This window comes from Oncorhynchus clarkii, chromosome 2, assembly GCF_045791955.1.
Source record: "Oncorhynchus clarkii lewisi isolate Uvic-CL-2024 chromosome 2, UVic_Ocla_1.0, whole genome shotgun sequence".
NCBI lineage: Eukaryota > Metazoa > Chordata > Actinopteri > Salmoniformes > Salmonidae > Oncorhynchus > Oncorhynchus clarkii.
The window spans coordinates 53409672-53424504 of NC_092148.1; the positions used below are offsets into that span (position 1 = coordinate 53409672).

Genomic DNA, 14833 nt, shown 5'->3' on the forward strand with positions numbered 1-14833 from the left:
TTTTCCCTTCTGCCCAAGAACACGTCCTCCATGTTCGACAAGTCCTTCAGCTCCTCCTGGAGAACCAGTTATTTGTGAAAGCAGAGAAATGCGAGTTCCACCGCTCTACCCTCTCCTTTCTGGGATATGTCATCGCTGAAGGAAATGTCCAGATGGACCCGGAAAAGGTGAAACCTGGGGTTTGCCCATTTCTACTGCCGTTTCATTCGAGGCTACAGCATCCTGGCTGACCCCCTCTCGGCACTCACCTCTCCCAAGGTACCGTTCACATGGTCCCCAGCAGTTGAAAGAGCCTTGGTGGACCTGAAGCATTGGTTCACTACAGCCCCCATCCTCACCCATCCGGACCCATCCCTTCAGTTTGTGGTTGAGGTCAATGCTTCTGACGTTGGAGTGGGGGCTATCCTGTCCCAGCGATCCGTCCAGGACCAAAAGCTCCATCCCTGTGCCTTCCTATCCTATCGTCTCAACTCTACAAAAATAAACTATGACATGGGTAACCGAGAACTCCTGGCGGTCAAGATGGCACTGGAGGAGTGGAGACACTGGTTGGAGGGAGCAGAACATCAGTTTTTGGTTTGGACCGACCACATAAATGTGGAATATCTCCCCACAGCCAAGCTCCTTAACTCCAGGCAGGCCCGGTGGCCTCTGTTATTCACCAGGTTTAACTTCACCATCTCCTATCGCCCATGGTCCAGGAATGTTAAACCTGATGCCCTCTCTCGCCTGTATAGTCCCGCTGCCACATCCTCTGACTCTGAGACCATCCTCCCTACCTCATGCCTTGCGGCTGCTGTGGGCTGGGGTATTGAGACCTTGGTCCACGAGGCACAACCTTCCCAATCTGCCCCTGGGGAGGGCCCGGCTAACCGGTTATTCGTCCCTAATTCAGTCCGGTCCTGGAATGGGCTCATTCCTCCAGGCTTACCTGTCATCTGGGTTCCCGTCAAACCCTGGCCTTCCTCCGACAACGTTTCTGGTGGTCCACAATGGTTCCTGACGCCTCTGCCTTCATCGCCGCATGCACCGTTTGTGCTCAGGATAAGACTCCGGGGCCCCTTCTGGCCTCTTTCAGCCACTACCTGTCCCTCATCGTCCCTGATTCCATATCTCCCTGGACTTTGTCACTGGGCTCCCTCCATCTGATGGCAACATCGTCATTCTGATGGTAGTGGATCGGTTTTCCAAGGCCGCCAATTTCATCCCTCTCCCCAAACTACCATCTGCCAAAGAGACGGCCCAGCTCATGGTGCAGCACGTCTTCAGGATCCACGGACCCCCGGTGGACATGGGGTCCTCCGACCTGGGTCCTCAGTTCTCGCCTCAGTTCTGGAAGGCGTTCTGCACCCTTATTGGGTCGTCGGCCAGCTTGTCCTCCGGATTCCATCCCTAATCCAACGGCCAGTCGGAGCGAGCAAACGAAGACCTGGAAACAACCTTAAGATGCCTCGTCTTGACCAACCTCACTACCTGGAGCCGACAACTTGTCTGGGTGGAGTATGCACGGAACACTCTTCCCTGTTCAGCCACAGGACTCACCCATTTCGAGTGGTACATGGGGTATCAGCCTCCGCTCTTCCCAGAACAAGAGCAGGAAGTCAACATACCCTCGGCCCAGAAGTTCTTCCGCTGCTGGCCTCGTACCTGGAGAAGAGCTCGGGCAGCGCTTCTCAAGACCAACTCCAGGTATCGCCGACAAGCGGACTGCCGCCGGACTCCAACTACTCGCTATCGCATTGGACAGAGGGTATGGCTATCCGCATGGGACCTGCCCCTTCGGGTAGAGTTGCGCAAACTTTCCTCCATTTCATTAGTCCTTTCCCCATCTCTAGAGTGCTTAGTTCCACTGCTGTTCATCTTTTGTTATCCTGTACCCTCCGTATCCACGTTCCATGTGTCTAGGATTAAGCCTGTGTCTCACAGCCCTTTGTCTTCTATTTCCTGGCACACCCCTCCACCTGTGTCATCGATAGCCATCCCGCATACACGGTTAGACGTCTCCTGAGTGTTTGACCACGGCGCAGGGGTTTCCAGTACCTGGCTGACTGGGAGGGTTATGGCCTGGAGGACAGGTGCTGGGTCCCCGCTAGAGACATCCTGAACCCAGCCCTCATTGCCGACTTGCACCCCGGTCAACCAGGTATGCGCCCAGGTAGGACACCAGGTCGCACCCCTAGAGGGGGGGGGGGGGGGGGTACTGTCACACCCTGATCTGTTTCACCTGTCCTTGTGCTTGTCTCCACCCCCTCCAAGTGTCACCCATTTTCCCCTGGTAATTTACACCTGTGTTTTCTGTCTGTCTATGCCTGTTCGTCTTGTTTTGTCAGGTCAACCAGTGTGTTACTCCGTGCTCCTGCTTTTTCCTTTTCTCTGTTTTTTGCTAGTCCTCCCGGTTTTGACTCTTGCCTGCCTTGACTCTGAACCCGCCTGCCTGATCATACTGCCTACCCTGACCTCGAGCCTGCCTGCCTCTCTTTACCTCCTGGACTCTGACCTTATGATCTTTTGCCTGTCCACAACCATTCTCTTGCCTGCCCCTTGGTTCGAGTCTCTGATATTTATTAATATCCATCTGCCTCCCGTGTCTGCATCTGGGTCTTGCCCTGTGCCCTTGTAGATTGCATGGCTATGTGCTCGATTGTATACACCTGTCGGCAACAGGTGTGGGTGAAATAGCCAAATCCACTCATTTGAAGGGCTGTTCCAAAAGCTGGGCCTAAAATAGTGCATAAGAGATCAACATTATTGTTGGTCTGATGTGATTAATAAGAAGCATCTAGATTCTAGATGCTGCACTTCCAATTATTGATAAACATGCACCTGTTAAGAAACTAACTGTTAAGGCCCCATGGTTGATGAGAAATTGAAAAACGGTATGGTTGAAAGATGAGGTAAAAGGAGTGGTTAATAAGTCTGGCTGCACATCTGACTTACTTACTGCAAATCGAGAAATTATGGGACTAAACGCAACAAAAAGCAGAAGAAACTATTATGAAGCCAAGATCAATTATATAAAGTAATTTATGTAAGTATTGGGGAGTAACTGAAATGTTGTTGATTCATCCTCAGTTATCTCTTATCACAGCCATTAAACTCTGTAACTGTTTACAGCGGTTTCCTTCCTCTCCGGTAACTGAGTTAGGAAGGGCGTCTGTATCTTTGTAGTGACTGGGTATATTGATACCTCATCCAAAGTGAAATTAGTAACTGCACTATGCTCAAATGGATATTCAATGTCAGCTATTATTTTGTCTTTATTTTTTAGCAATAGGTGCCATTCTTTACGAACTGTTGGAAAACCTTCCTGGTCTTTGTGGTTGAATCTGTGCTTGAAATTCACTGCTCGACTGGGGTTCAGACATGGGGTATTCATTTAAAAGGCATGTTAAACACTAGTATTGCACACAGAGAGTCCATACAACCTATGTGACATGCCATGCACATTTTTACTCTTGAATTTATTTAGGCTTGCAATAACAAAAGGTTGAATACTTTTCATTTTTAATATGTAAACATTTATAAAAACATAATTCCACTGTGACATTATGGGGTATTGTGTGTAGATCAGTGAACACAACATCTACATTTAAACTATTTTAAATTCAGGCTGTAACACAACAAAATGTGGAAAATGTCAAGGGGTGTGAATACTTTCTGAAGGCACTTTTGCAACAAAATATTATTATTTGTCTCTCTAAAATGAAACCATTAAGCAGTGGTGTAAAGTATCTCATGCTGTGATTAGATGGGGAAAAAAATACCAATCTCTTTCATAAGTTCTTTAAAGCTCGACTTCGCGAAATGACGTTGCCACGAGCAACACCACAGATATTGAGATGAGTGAGATGCAAGACTTCGCTCTCACACAGCCACAGATAGTATCTGCGCAGGTGCATGGGTTCGCATCATGCTGTTCACAGCGTTGTAGCCAGGGCACCAAAGCAGCGGAGAAGTTGAGCCTTGCGCTTCAATGCTCTTTGTTGTTGCGGAACTTGATCCAATATGCTGTTTATTTTCTGCATCTATGTTATATCGCTGTCTACCGTTTAAACAATAAAAGCTAATTTACCAAAATTTCTGAAAATGTATATATAGCATTTTGGAATGGAACTTAAATTGTTTTCACCCATTTATATTGTTTTAGGCCTACATGTCTATATAACCATTAGAGTAATGTGGGGGTAACTACCCCCCCCACCCCCCTAATATATTTTTTTAATTATCTCATAAAAACTCAAGTCTAGGTATCTGATTTTAATTCAATAAATTAAATATTGAAAAATAAATGGCATTGCACATCTAACTTTTAATATCCTCACTATCCTCTTCTCAATAATATCCTCACTATCATCAGTATCCTCTTCTCATTAATGTCCTCACTATCCTCTTCTCATGAATATCTTCACTGTCCTCACTATCCTCTTCTCATTAATGTCCTCACTATCCTCTTCTCGTGAATATCTTCACTGTCATCACTATCCTCTTCTCATTAATGTCCTCACTATCCACATTCTCATTAATGTCCTCACTATCCTCTTCTCATTAATATCCTCACTATCCTCTTCTCATTAATATCTTCACTGTCATCACTATCCTCTTCTCATTAATATCCTCACTGTCCTCACTATCCTCTTCTCATTAATATCCTCACTGTCCTCACTATCCTCTTCTCATTAATATCCCCACTGTCCTCACTATCCTATTCTCATTAATATCTTCACTGTCCTCACTATCCTCTTCTCATTAATGTCCTCACTATCCTCTTCTCGTGAATATCTTCACTGTCCTCACTATCCTCTTCTCATTAGGGTCCTCACTATCCACATTCTCATTAATGTCCTCACTATCCTCTTCTCATTAATATCCTCACTATCCTCTTCTCATTAATATCTTCACTGTCATCACTATCCTCTTCTCATTAATATCCTCACTATCCTCAATATCCTCTTCTCATTATGATGCCAAATCATTCTTAAGTAGCCTATCTAAAAAATGAATGTGTAACTCATTTAAGTTACTTTGTTGATTATTTGGACGTGATTTGGAAAATTATAATTTGGGTACCATTCACTTGCATTGGACTGCGGGGGCAGTTTACCCCCCAGCACACTCACCTTAAATGTTACTGCTTTATTAAAAACTGCATTTTTTTTGTATCTCTAAACAAGTGGATTATGTATCTTTAGTCTCCCCTAATGGTAGACATATCTATAAAAAGTTTAGAGGTCTAATTTAATTAGATGATATACTGTACATAACTTTTTCTAATAGGCAAAATATTAGATCAACTTCCCTCAGAATCGTTTTGTTAGAGTGACTTTAAAAAGAGCCACATTTGATTTGTGCAAGAGTAGTGGCAACCAGGGAAAGAGTTGAAAATGGTTTCTGTGAGAATGACAGGGAGGGGTGCTAGTTGCTCCACTTTACCCTATCTCAAATGACACAAAATAAGGTGTTGTTGAGTTTGTATTTTCAAACGAAATGCAAGTGAAGAGGAGAAACAGCATCAGGCAACCTCGTCCACGGTCCAGCCAAAGATTTTTTATAGCTAGCTGTGGTCCAGCTGTCCGTCTGTGTCGCCACAAGCATAACGTCGTTCTGCTGTGGAGTTAACCAATCAGGATATCCCCTTATTAATTACTGACAGCATGTAATTACTAAGTAGTTAATGGTCGGTTACTGACTTGATGATTGAAGCAGTGTTATAATTTACACAGTGTGAAGGCTTAAGTCTAGCCTACATCCAATGTTTTGTTTCGTTTTGTTCGCCAGAAAGATTAATAAAAACTATTTAGGCTACACTGTATGAATAGGCCTATAAGCAATATGTTATGGGTTAATTTTCAAAATAAACCTCATAGGAGGCTACTGAAGGAGTTTAGCCTAGTCTTTTTTTATTTTTTTGAATTAGGCGTATTTGCCGTCCGCAGAATTTTCACAACATAAACGATTCTTTCGTATATTAAAGAAATGAATGCATGCAGTTAAGCCTATTTATTTTTGGCTTTTAGTACATAGACCTAACCTTAAATTCTATTGGTGAAATATCAGTTTTTTGTTTTTTTTGCATTTCTTCAATTAACTTTTAGCCTAATAGGAAAAGTAAATAATACCTAATAATACTATTTATAATAATACATATGCATTGATTGAGATTAAAAATAGGCCTAACTAAATAATAATAATAATAAATATTATAAATAGGAATTATTATTATTATGCATCACTGTTAATCCCTTGAGCTGCGTCATTTACTACAATCACTGTGTTGGTTACCTAAATGATCCTTGCAATAGAAGTGAGCTGTATCGCATTCTCTTCATGCCATAGTCTCAGAATCGAAGGAACATAAAAAGTCCGAGGGGAAAAGAAAACACAAGGGATTAACGCCAGTTTTATACCAATACTTTGTAATTATATGAGATTTTAATGTCAATCAAGTGATTACAAATTATTTTAATTACGTGAAAGATGTTTAGGTCTGAATCCTTAGCACCGCATCAATGAATAGCAAGCCAAGCCATATGGGTTTCAGTCAGGTCTCCAAAATGTTTAACTGAAAGAAATTCGAGCAGCACAAGAAAGCACCCCGCTGATTCTCTTTAAAAGGCTTTAGATTATAGGCTATTTGACACCAAACAGATAGCATTTTGACCACCAATTTGATTTGTTTCACGCAATAAACTTAAAATATCGTCACCTATTAATGTCGACAATCCATATCATATAATATATTGAATAATAATTACTCCAATAGTTATGTTATAATAATAATAATAATGTAGTGTTGCTATTAGTGCTACTTCAATTAGAAGAAAAAAGAACGCCAACATATCTCTTTATTCTATTCCGTGACATTCCTTCATCATTCATTTCTCGGTATCCCATATTTTTTTATTTCAATTGGAAGAAATCAAACAGTGTAAACAGTCTAAATAAAAATTGCTGTAACAGAACGCAGACAGTTTCAATCAATGCGCATATTTACCTTGTTCATTGACAGGATTGTCATTGAGCATTCTTCTAGATATACCCAGATGAAACGTTCCACGTTATTACCAATATGACTTCAACAAGAACAGTGGACAAGCTTTCATTACTGTACATTCGCTAGAGAAGTTGTTGCTCGGATACATACACCTCTCCTGACTGCGCAAACCTATAGTCCTTGAGGCACATATGGAGCTCATCGTGCACACCTCCGCAGTCCCACCGGCTTTGGGTTTACTTGAGCTTCCTCGTGTATGGCAGACTGATAAAAAAAAACAATGAATAGCTCTACTTGAATTAACTTAGTGTTTTATGAAAATACTGTAGCCTATATTGGATTTTATACAGTAGCCTAAATGTAAAGGCCCACCTTAAGATAAGCTTTTTATCAAAATGTATCCACTAGAATTCAGATTAGATTGTAATGTGTTCTGCATAGTGGGGTTTTCTTGTTGTTGGATTACTATAGAGACAATTATAATTGTTAATTCGGTTAAAAACGCAATGAGTATAAAGGTAGCGTCATGTGTCTGACCAATTTGAAAATATTGGCCTAGGACTAGGTCCTAATAGCTGAGTTATAGTATAGTAAAGAGGATTTATACATCTACTGCTTTGTACATTTTTATAAATAACAGTTCATCTTTAATATGAGCATAATACACATTCGTAAAACCAATGCCTATATTAGTTAGAATTGTTGCATGCTTAAAATATCATTCACCAATTAAGATATCAAATTCTGATATGTCAAATGCTGACATCCTCTGACCCCACAGAGCGCCTGTCTTGTGCGATTTCAAATGATGTCACACGAAACCACAAGGGGAACTCAGATTTGCCAAAAGCTTTACAGTTGTACAAGACTCCAGCCACCAAAGAACAGCTCCTTTGCGACGCGGGTAAGACAAACGTTATCGTAGCAGTAGCCTAGTAGATGGGCCACAAGTGGATAATTGATGGAAGAGAATTGAGCAATTATCTACTTTACTTTTTCTTCTTGGGCGGTGACTATTGGTGAGGTCTTGGCTGCGTTATTGACTCAACACGCCTTATTGAGCAGTCGTGCTAGACATAAGTGCTGGTTTTCCGGAATCAACGCAAGCGAGAACAGTGAGGGGGCTCTCGTCGACTCCGAGTGTGCCGAATGATGTCCTTTCTGTCGGGGCAGTGAGAAGGAATCAAAGGTATCTACAAAAGGACCACCAACGCCTGCTTTCCAAAGGTGTTGTTTTGAGAGTTATGGACAGTGCGCTCTACCACTCAGCGGGAATTTTCGGCACCCCCTCGGCTTCTAGAAACTTGACTGCGGGCGGAAACATGATCACCTCCACCAAGCCTCTCGCTTTTTCGATCGAACGGATTATGGCCAGGACGCCCGAGCCAAAGTCGATACCTTTCCCCAACCTGTTCCATCACACTCCGGTGGGCAAAGCGGACCCGAAGCAGGCGCTCAACATGACTTCATCATCACTGCATTGCATGATACCATTAGTGCCATTGGCATACGAACCGGGTCATAAACTAAATATGAACGGATTAGATACGAGTCACTTTGACGCTTCCTCGTATAATTCAAATGAGTTGGTCAGCATTGGTTTGAACTATAAGAACGAACAACCAGATCTGAGCTCGTCGGTGGGACAATACAAACTTTTTCGACCACGGGTGGTAAACCAGTCATCTTTTCATGCCATGGGGGCTGTGTGCTACCTGAACTGCGGGCAGAGTGCATGCCCACCCCCAGCCAGCATCGTAAACATCCACCCCATGGCCTCCTACTTTCTCAACACTCCACTGCAGCATGCGCGCCAGAGAGCTTTCCTCGCGGAGAAAAATAAAGTGTCTCACTGTGCAGACAGATACGCATCCGGAGTTAAAGACATTTCCCATACTCAACTCCATCACTACATGAAAGAGAGCGCACAGATTATATCGGACAAACTATTCAAGGGCTCTTCCAAATTGAACAGTGGTTGCCCAAGCGGCAAACCCAAAGTATTCACCTGCGAGGTTTGCGGAAAGGTAAGACCATCCATTTCGTACATTTGGTGGTATTTTCATTTGCAGGCCTGCTTGATAATTTCAAATCGTTCATGTTTGAATCATAATATCTGTATTTTCTATTCACAGGTGTTCAACGCCCACTACAATTTAACGCGCCATATGCCCGTGCACACTGGAGCGAGACCATTCATCTGCAAAGTATGCGGCAAGGGATTTCGACAAGCAAGCACCCTTTGTCGCCACAAAATTATTCATACTCAGGTATTCTATTCAATCATCATAATCATACCCAAAGCCATTCCCATGTTCTATGTTGTTTAAGCGAGGCTATATGAAAACCACAACATGGAACTAGGCCTGCATTATCGGTAAATTTGATTTAACAACGCATCAATGCCATTATTGTATTTTAGGCTAAAATATTAATATTTTTGCCTGATGTTGAACATCTCAACGTTCACTTGTTTAACAGTAGGCTATAGGCTATAGTCTAGTTTATTATATGTCTATATATAAGCAATTGTACTGTATGCCTACAGCTTTAGTTGGAACCCAAATAAAATTAGATTTCTAAAATCACATTCATTTGTTCATGTGCCCTTCACAGGAAAAGCCTCATAAATGCAACCAATGTGGAAAAGCGTTCAACCGGAGTTCAACTCTTAACACTCACACACGAATCCATGCAGGTTACAAACCCTTCGTCTGTGAGTTCTGCGGCAAAGGATTTCATCAAAAAGGTTATAAAGAATGTTAATGTTAAGTGTTCTGGATTACATGATTGGAAATGTACCTTGTTATGAGCATTACTCGATTTGTTCAAATAAAGTAGCCTAAATACATGGAATAATTTGCAATATTTGGATATGAGATTATTATTTATTTTGATTTGAGAAGAAAATCTAGATTGCTTTCAGAACTGAATTTACGTTGCTCAATGAAACTCAGATTACATGTACAATGTACGACTCAATTTATGATTTGGATTCAAACGGAATTGACTGATAACTGTGGCTCTGATTCTTCACAATATTGTTGACATCAATTTTCTTTCTTTTTTTATCTTCAAGGTAATTACAAGAACCACAAATTGACGCACAGCGGGGAGAAACAGTTCAAATGCAACATCTGTAACAAGGCCTTCCACCAAGTGTACAACCTGACGTTCCACATGCACACGCACAATGACAAGAAGCCCTTCACGTGCCCGACTTGCGGCAAGGGATTCTGTAGGAACTTTGACCTGAAAAAGCACATGCGAAAACTACACGATCTCTCTGGATCCCAATCCCCTGCCACTCTCGCCACAGGCGAAACTGACTAAAAAGCTCCGAGGCTAAAATGCCAACCATGCGCCTTTACGCACACTGATTTGCCCAAATCTGGAATTACGCATGCGAGTTTAGACCGCGCAAAGATGCTGTGGACTATTCTATTAGTACATATTTTCCTTGAATTTGACATTATAATGTCACTATACTGTTGTTTTAAATCTCAGGATTACTGTAAAATGTCGATATTTATTTGAAACTTTATAGGCTAATAATTTAAGAGAATAATTGAAGACTATGTACAAATTATGTTTTGCTGTGATAAGTGTGGTAGCCTACCCCATTTTATATGATGCCCTTGATAAAGTTACAAGATTTTCCAACACTTGTGTATATGCAAAGTTTTGCAGGAAACGAGTGTCTTTGACACATAGACCTAGGCTACGTTTTTAAACAGGTGCACAAACTCAATCATTTAAGTTATGAAAATAAAATAATGACAATAAAATTAAACTCTGTATATGTCATATTGTGTCCGATATCCTATTTGACTGACATGATTAAGAAAAGGAGTTCCATTATTTAGAAAGTGATGGACATAGCCTAGGCCAAAATATTGCATGATGGTGAGAGGAAATATTCGGGTTAATAATAACAGTAGTAGTATTAGTAGTAATAATAATATCCTAATTTAACTTTACTGTTATTATTGTCATCATCATCATAGGCCTACGATTGTTGTAGTGATAATTAGGTCTATATCATCTATATGGAGGATAATCAGTGCCACTTTAAAAATGACATGCTAAATTGGAATATCAAAATGACAAATGCATTTCTATTTTCATATCAGTGTGCATGATTCGTGTCACAATGAAATTGCAGTGTTAACATGACAATCGAAAATGCTAAATGAAAATGCTAAATGGTACATCGAAAATGGAAAATGGTAAACAGAAAATTCTAAATGTAATGAAAGTGAAATGTGAAATGGAAAGTGCTTGTTTTTATTTTTCAACTGCCCAATGTACAATTTTCTCTTTTCATTTTCAAAGTGTATGCAAATTGTTTCCTGGAGGCTGAACCACGCGATCAACATGACTCCATCGTGCATTGCTACATCCTAGCCACGTCACACTCTCTGTGTATTGATTTTAGCGTAAACAACAGGGTTCAGACCCGATTACCTTTACACCAAAATAACATTTGGCATGCTAACCCAAAGCCTAGGCAATTTATCTTGGGGAGCCAATGCAATTTTTCTTGTCTCAGGCAAAGTTACTCAACATCAGACATCGTTACTCATCACAGGTGCTTGGTCACTGAACCACCTTTGTTACACAAGCAGCTACTTGACCACACCGCAGGCACACTTTGAAAGAGAACAATAATCACAACACCATCACAAGACAGACTCCTCAGGCTCAGATGGGTCTCTGTGAAGGGGAGGAGGTCAAAGGATGCTGCATTGTAACTGAGGTTGTTCAGTGACCACACATGCACGATTAGTATGTCTAACCGGAAAAAATACCGTTTCAATTTCACTTTACACATTGCATATACAAGTTTTTTTTCAATTTCCCAAATTTGTTTAGAATACATTTTTACCTGCCAATTTAAATGAGACATTTTCGATTTTCATTTTAACTTTGCAATTGATGTGGCATTAATCATAAACTAAATATTTTCATATTAGTGTGTATCATTAAAAAAAATCCTAGTAAAGCTGGAATACTTAATTGAAACAATAATAAAGCGGTCATCCAGCCTCTGTTCGGGGGAAATGCTGAGGGATGGGCCTGGAGAAATGCAGTCTTCCGTGGCCATACCTCCAAAGTTACGTTGTTGTCACACCTCGTTTGGCGACCAGGAGATTTTTGTATTAGCCAGAATGGCTACAATGCTCCACTGGATTCCAGCAGCTACATTTTGACTGGATGTTTGAATTCAAGAACCCTACCAACAACATGCCTATGAAAGGTGTGCTGCATGTAATGTTCATCACTGCTTTCCTAGTAAATGAAGGCATTACAACTGCTCTGCTTGAACACTACAAAACAAAAATAAGTTATGGCTATGGTCAGCTCTAGCCTTTTGGGGCCATAAGTGAGATTTTGGTTGGTGGCCCCCCTCTTGATGACTGAGAGAAACATGTAAGATTTAATGTTAATTTCATGAAACACATTTCGCCATGGGACATAGAGAAAATGTTGCAGTTTAAAGCACATTCTCTGCAGTTCTCCACTTTTGCCACACAGAGAGAAAATGTAGCAATTTTATAACACATTTCATGCAATTCTGCTTATTTTATTTTGCCATGGGGCAGAGATACATTTTTGCAGTTTTAAAGCATGTTTTCTTCAGGCGGATAGAACATGGACATTTTATAACACATTTCATAGATTTTGACTAATTATGCCATGTGGCAGAGAGAACTTTTTGCAATTTTAAAGGACATTTCCAGAAATTCGACCCATTTGGCCATGGATTGGAGAAACATTTCACTTATGTCGCTTACGCCTGGAGCCAGCCAGCCCTGGTTATGGCATTCGTTTATATTTATTTAACATTTATCTAGGCAAGTCAGTTAAAAACAAATTCTTATTTACAATGACGGCCTACACCTGCCAAACCCGGACGATGCTGGGCCAATTGTGCACCACCCTATGGGACTCCCAATCATGGCTGGTTGTGATGCAGCCTGGATTCAAACCAGGGTGTCTGTAGTGACGCCTCTGGCACTGAGATGCAGTGCCTTAGACCGCTGCGCCACTCGGGAGCCACTCAGGAGGGCGTGTCTACCTACAGGCTATAGTAAATGTTTAGTGTATCAAGTGTAGCCAGCAGTCTGTGATTTATTGATATTGAAAGTCACCACAAACACGGCAGACATACACCTATTTTGATGGGGGTTTTAATCAATGATATTAACCCCGGATTGCTGAAGCTATGTATTTTGTTTCTCCGTCCAAGCAAGGCATTTGATTGGTTTGACGTGATTGGTTTGCAAAGCCCCTTTGTAGCTGCTTTCTGTAATGGACTTCACCAGGATTTTACCAGGCTTTCCGAAAAGGGAAGCCTGGTTCTCGACGAGGCTAGGAGAAATGCTACCACACTCAAATTCATAGACAGAGCTATGGATGCAAGGGCTGACCATCCACAATAGCAACATTATAGATTTAACCATGTTTGGACATTTACATTTAGATTAGATTTAGATTTAGATTGAACCATGTTTTGACATTTACATTTACATTGTTTACAAACATTTGAAGTAAATCAAGCTTATGTTTTGGGTTCTGATGAGGTACAACAGTTGAACTAAGCTCATAAAGCATTTATAAGTTATATTCTTCAAGATTCAAGGGTAGCCTATATATCATGTATTTGTAAATCCAAAAATGGATGTCGCAACTAACTAGCTTTAAGCATTTCATTTTCAAAGTGGCACTGATTACCCTCCATAAGGAGTTTATCATAATGGTGAGTTTTGAATGAAGCTAAAAAGTTACTCCTCCAGTGATGTAGGCTTACATGCAATGTAAGGGATGTAAGTTAGGCAAGCTATAAGTCTTGCAACTGATCTTAAATGATCATAGGTTTTTCTTCAATCAGGATAGGCTATTCTTCAAATTGAAAATAATAATTTGGACTAAGGTGGTGAATTATTCAATTGGGACAATCAGTGAATGTGCCAATGTTTTTTTATTTATTTTTTTAAGCTACATTTTTGGCAGAATTTGGTCGTGTTCCACTGCTTAGACGTTGCATGCATCAACCAACAGTTGCGTGCCACATCATTGACTGTGTCAAAAACTGACAGATTGCTATAACATATGATGTTGTTAGCTGAAAGGTAAAATACTTGTCCAGGCGTTGTAAGTTCTGGCAACATACAATCAATGGAACGCCACCTAATGGGCGTGTTTGAGTGGTAAGGCTAAAGCAACTGACTGTAGACGAAAGTCGAGCAGTGAAGTCGGTGGAGGTGCATCAGCGACAGCCGAAAGGCAGACACTAATGTGGTTTTCCAACAGCAAGGCTCAGATCAACATGGCAGTGTTTCCATTGTTTATTTATTTTTATATACAGTACCAGTCAAAAGTTTGGACATACCTACTCATTCCAAGGTTTTTCTTTATTTTTACTATTTTCTACATTGAAGAATAGCGTAGACATCAAAACTATGAAATAACACATATGGAATCATGTAGTAACCAAAAAAGTGTTAAACAAATCAATTATAAAAAATATTTTGATTTGTTTAACACTTTTGTGGTTACTACATGATTCCATATGTGTTATTTCTACAATGTAGAAAATAGTAAAAATAAAGAAAAACCCTTGAATGAGTAGGTGTGTCCAAAGTTTTGACTGGTACTGTATGTATATATATATATAGATAAAGCTATTGAAATTCAAAGTAAAAAATGTAACGTAATAAATTAAGGTAAAAGAAAATGTACCAATGGTATAGGAAACTAAAGGGTGTGTAACTCTATGTAAATTGGAAAATCTGCCGTTTCCAGCTGCAATAGTCATTTACAACATTAACAATGTCT

General features: G+C 40.7%; 1 protein-coding gene across 1 annotated transcript; it reads left to right on the plus strand.

Annotated features, from left to right (window-relative positions):
* Nucleotides 1–8235: 8235 nt before the first annotated feature.
* Nucleotides 8236–10485, plus strand: LOC139381505 (fez family zinc finger protein 1-like). Its single transcript, XM_071125109.1, has 4 exons — nucleotides 8236–9018; nucleotides 9127–9261; nucleotides 9608–9740; nucleotides 10071–10485. The coding sequence occupies exons 1-4, from the start codon at nucleotides 8236–8238 to the stop codon at nucleotides 10322–10324; spliced, it is 1305 nt and encodes a 434-aa protein (XP_070981210.1). The 3' UTR covers nucleotides 10325–10485.
* The last annotated feature ends 4348 nt before the right edge of the window (nucleotides 10486–14833 follow it).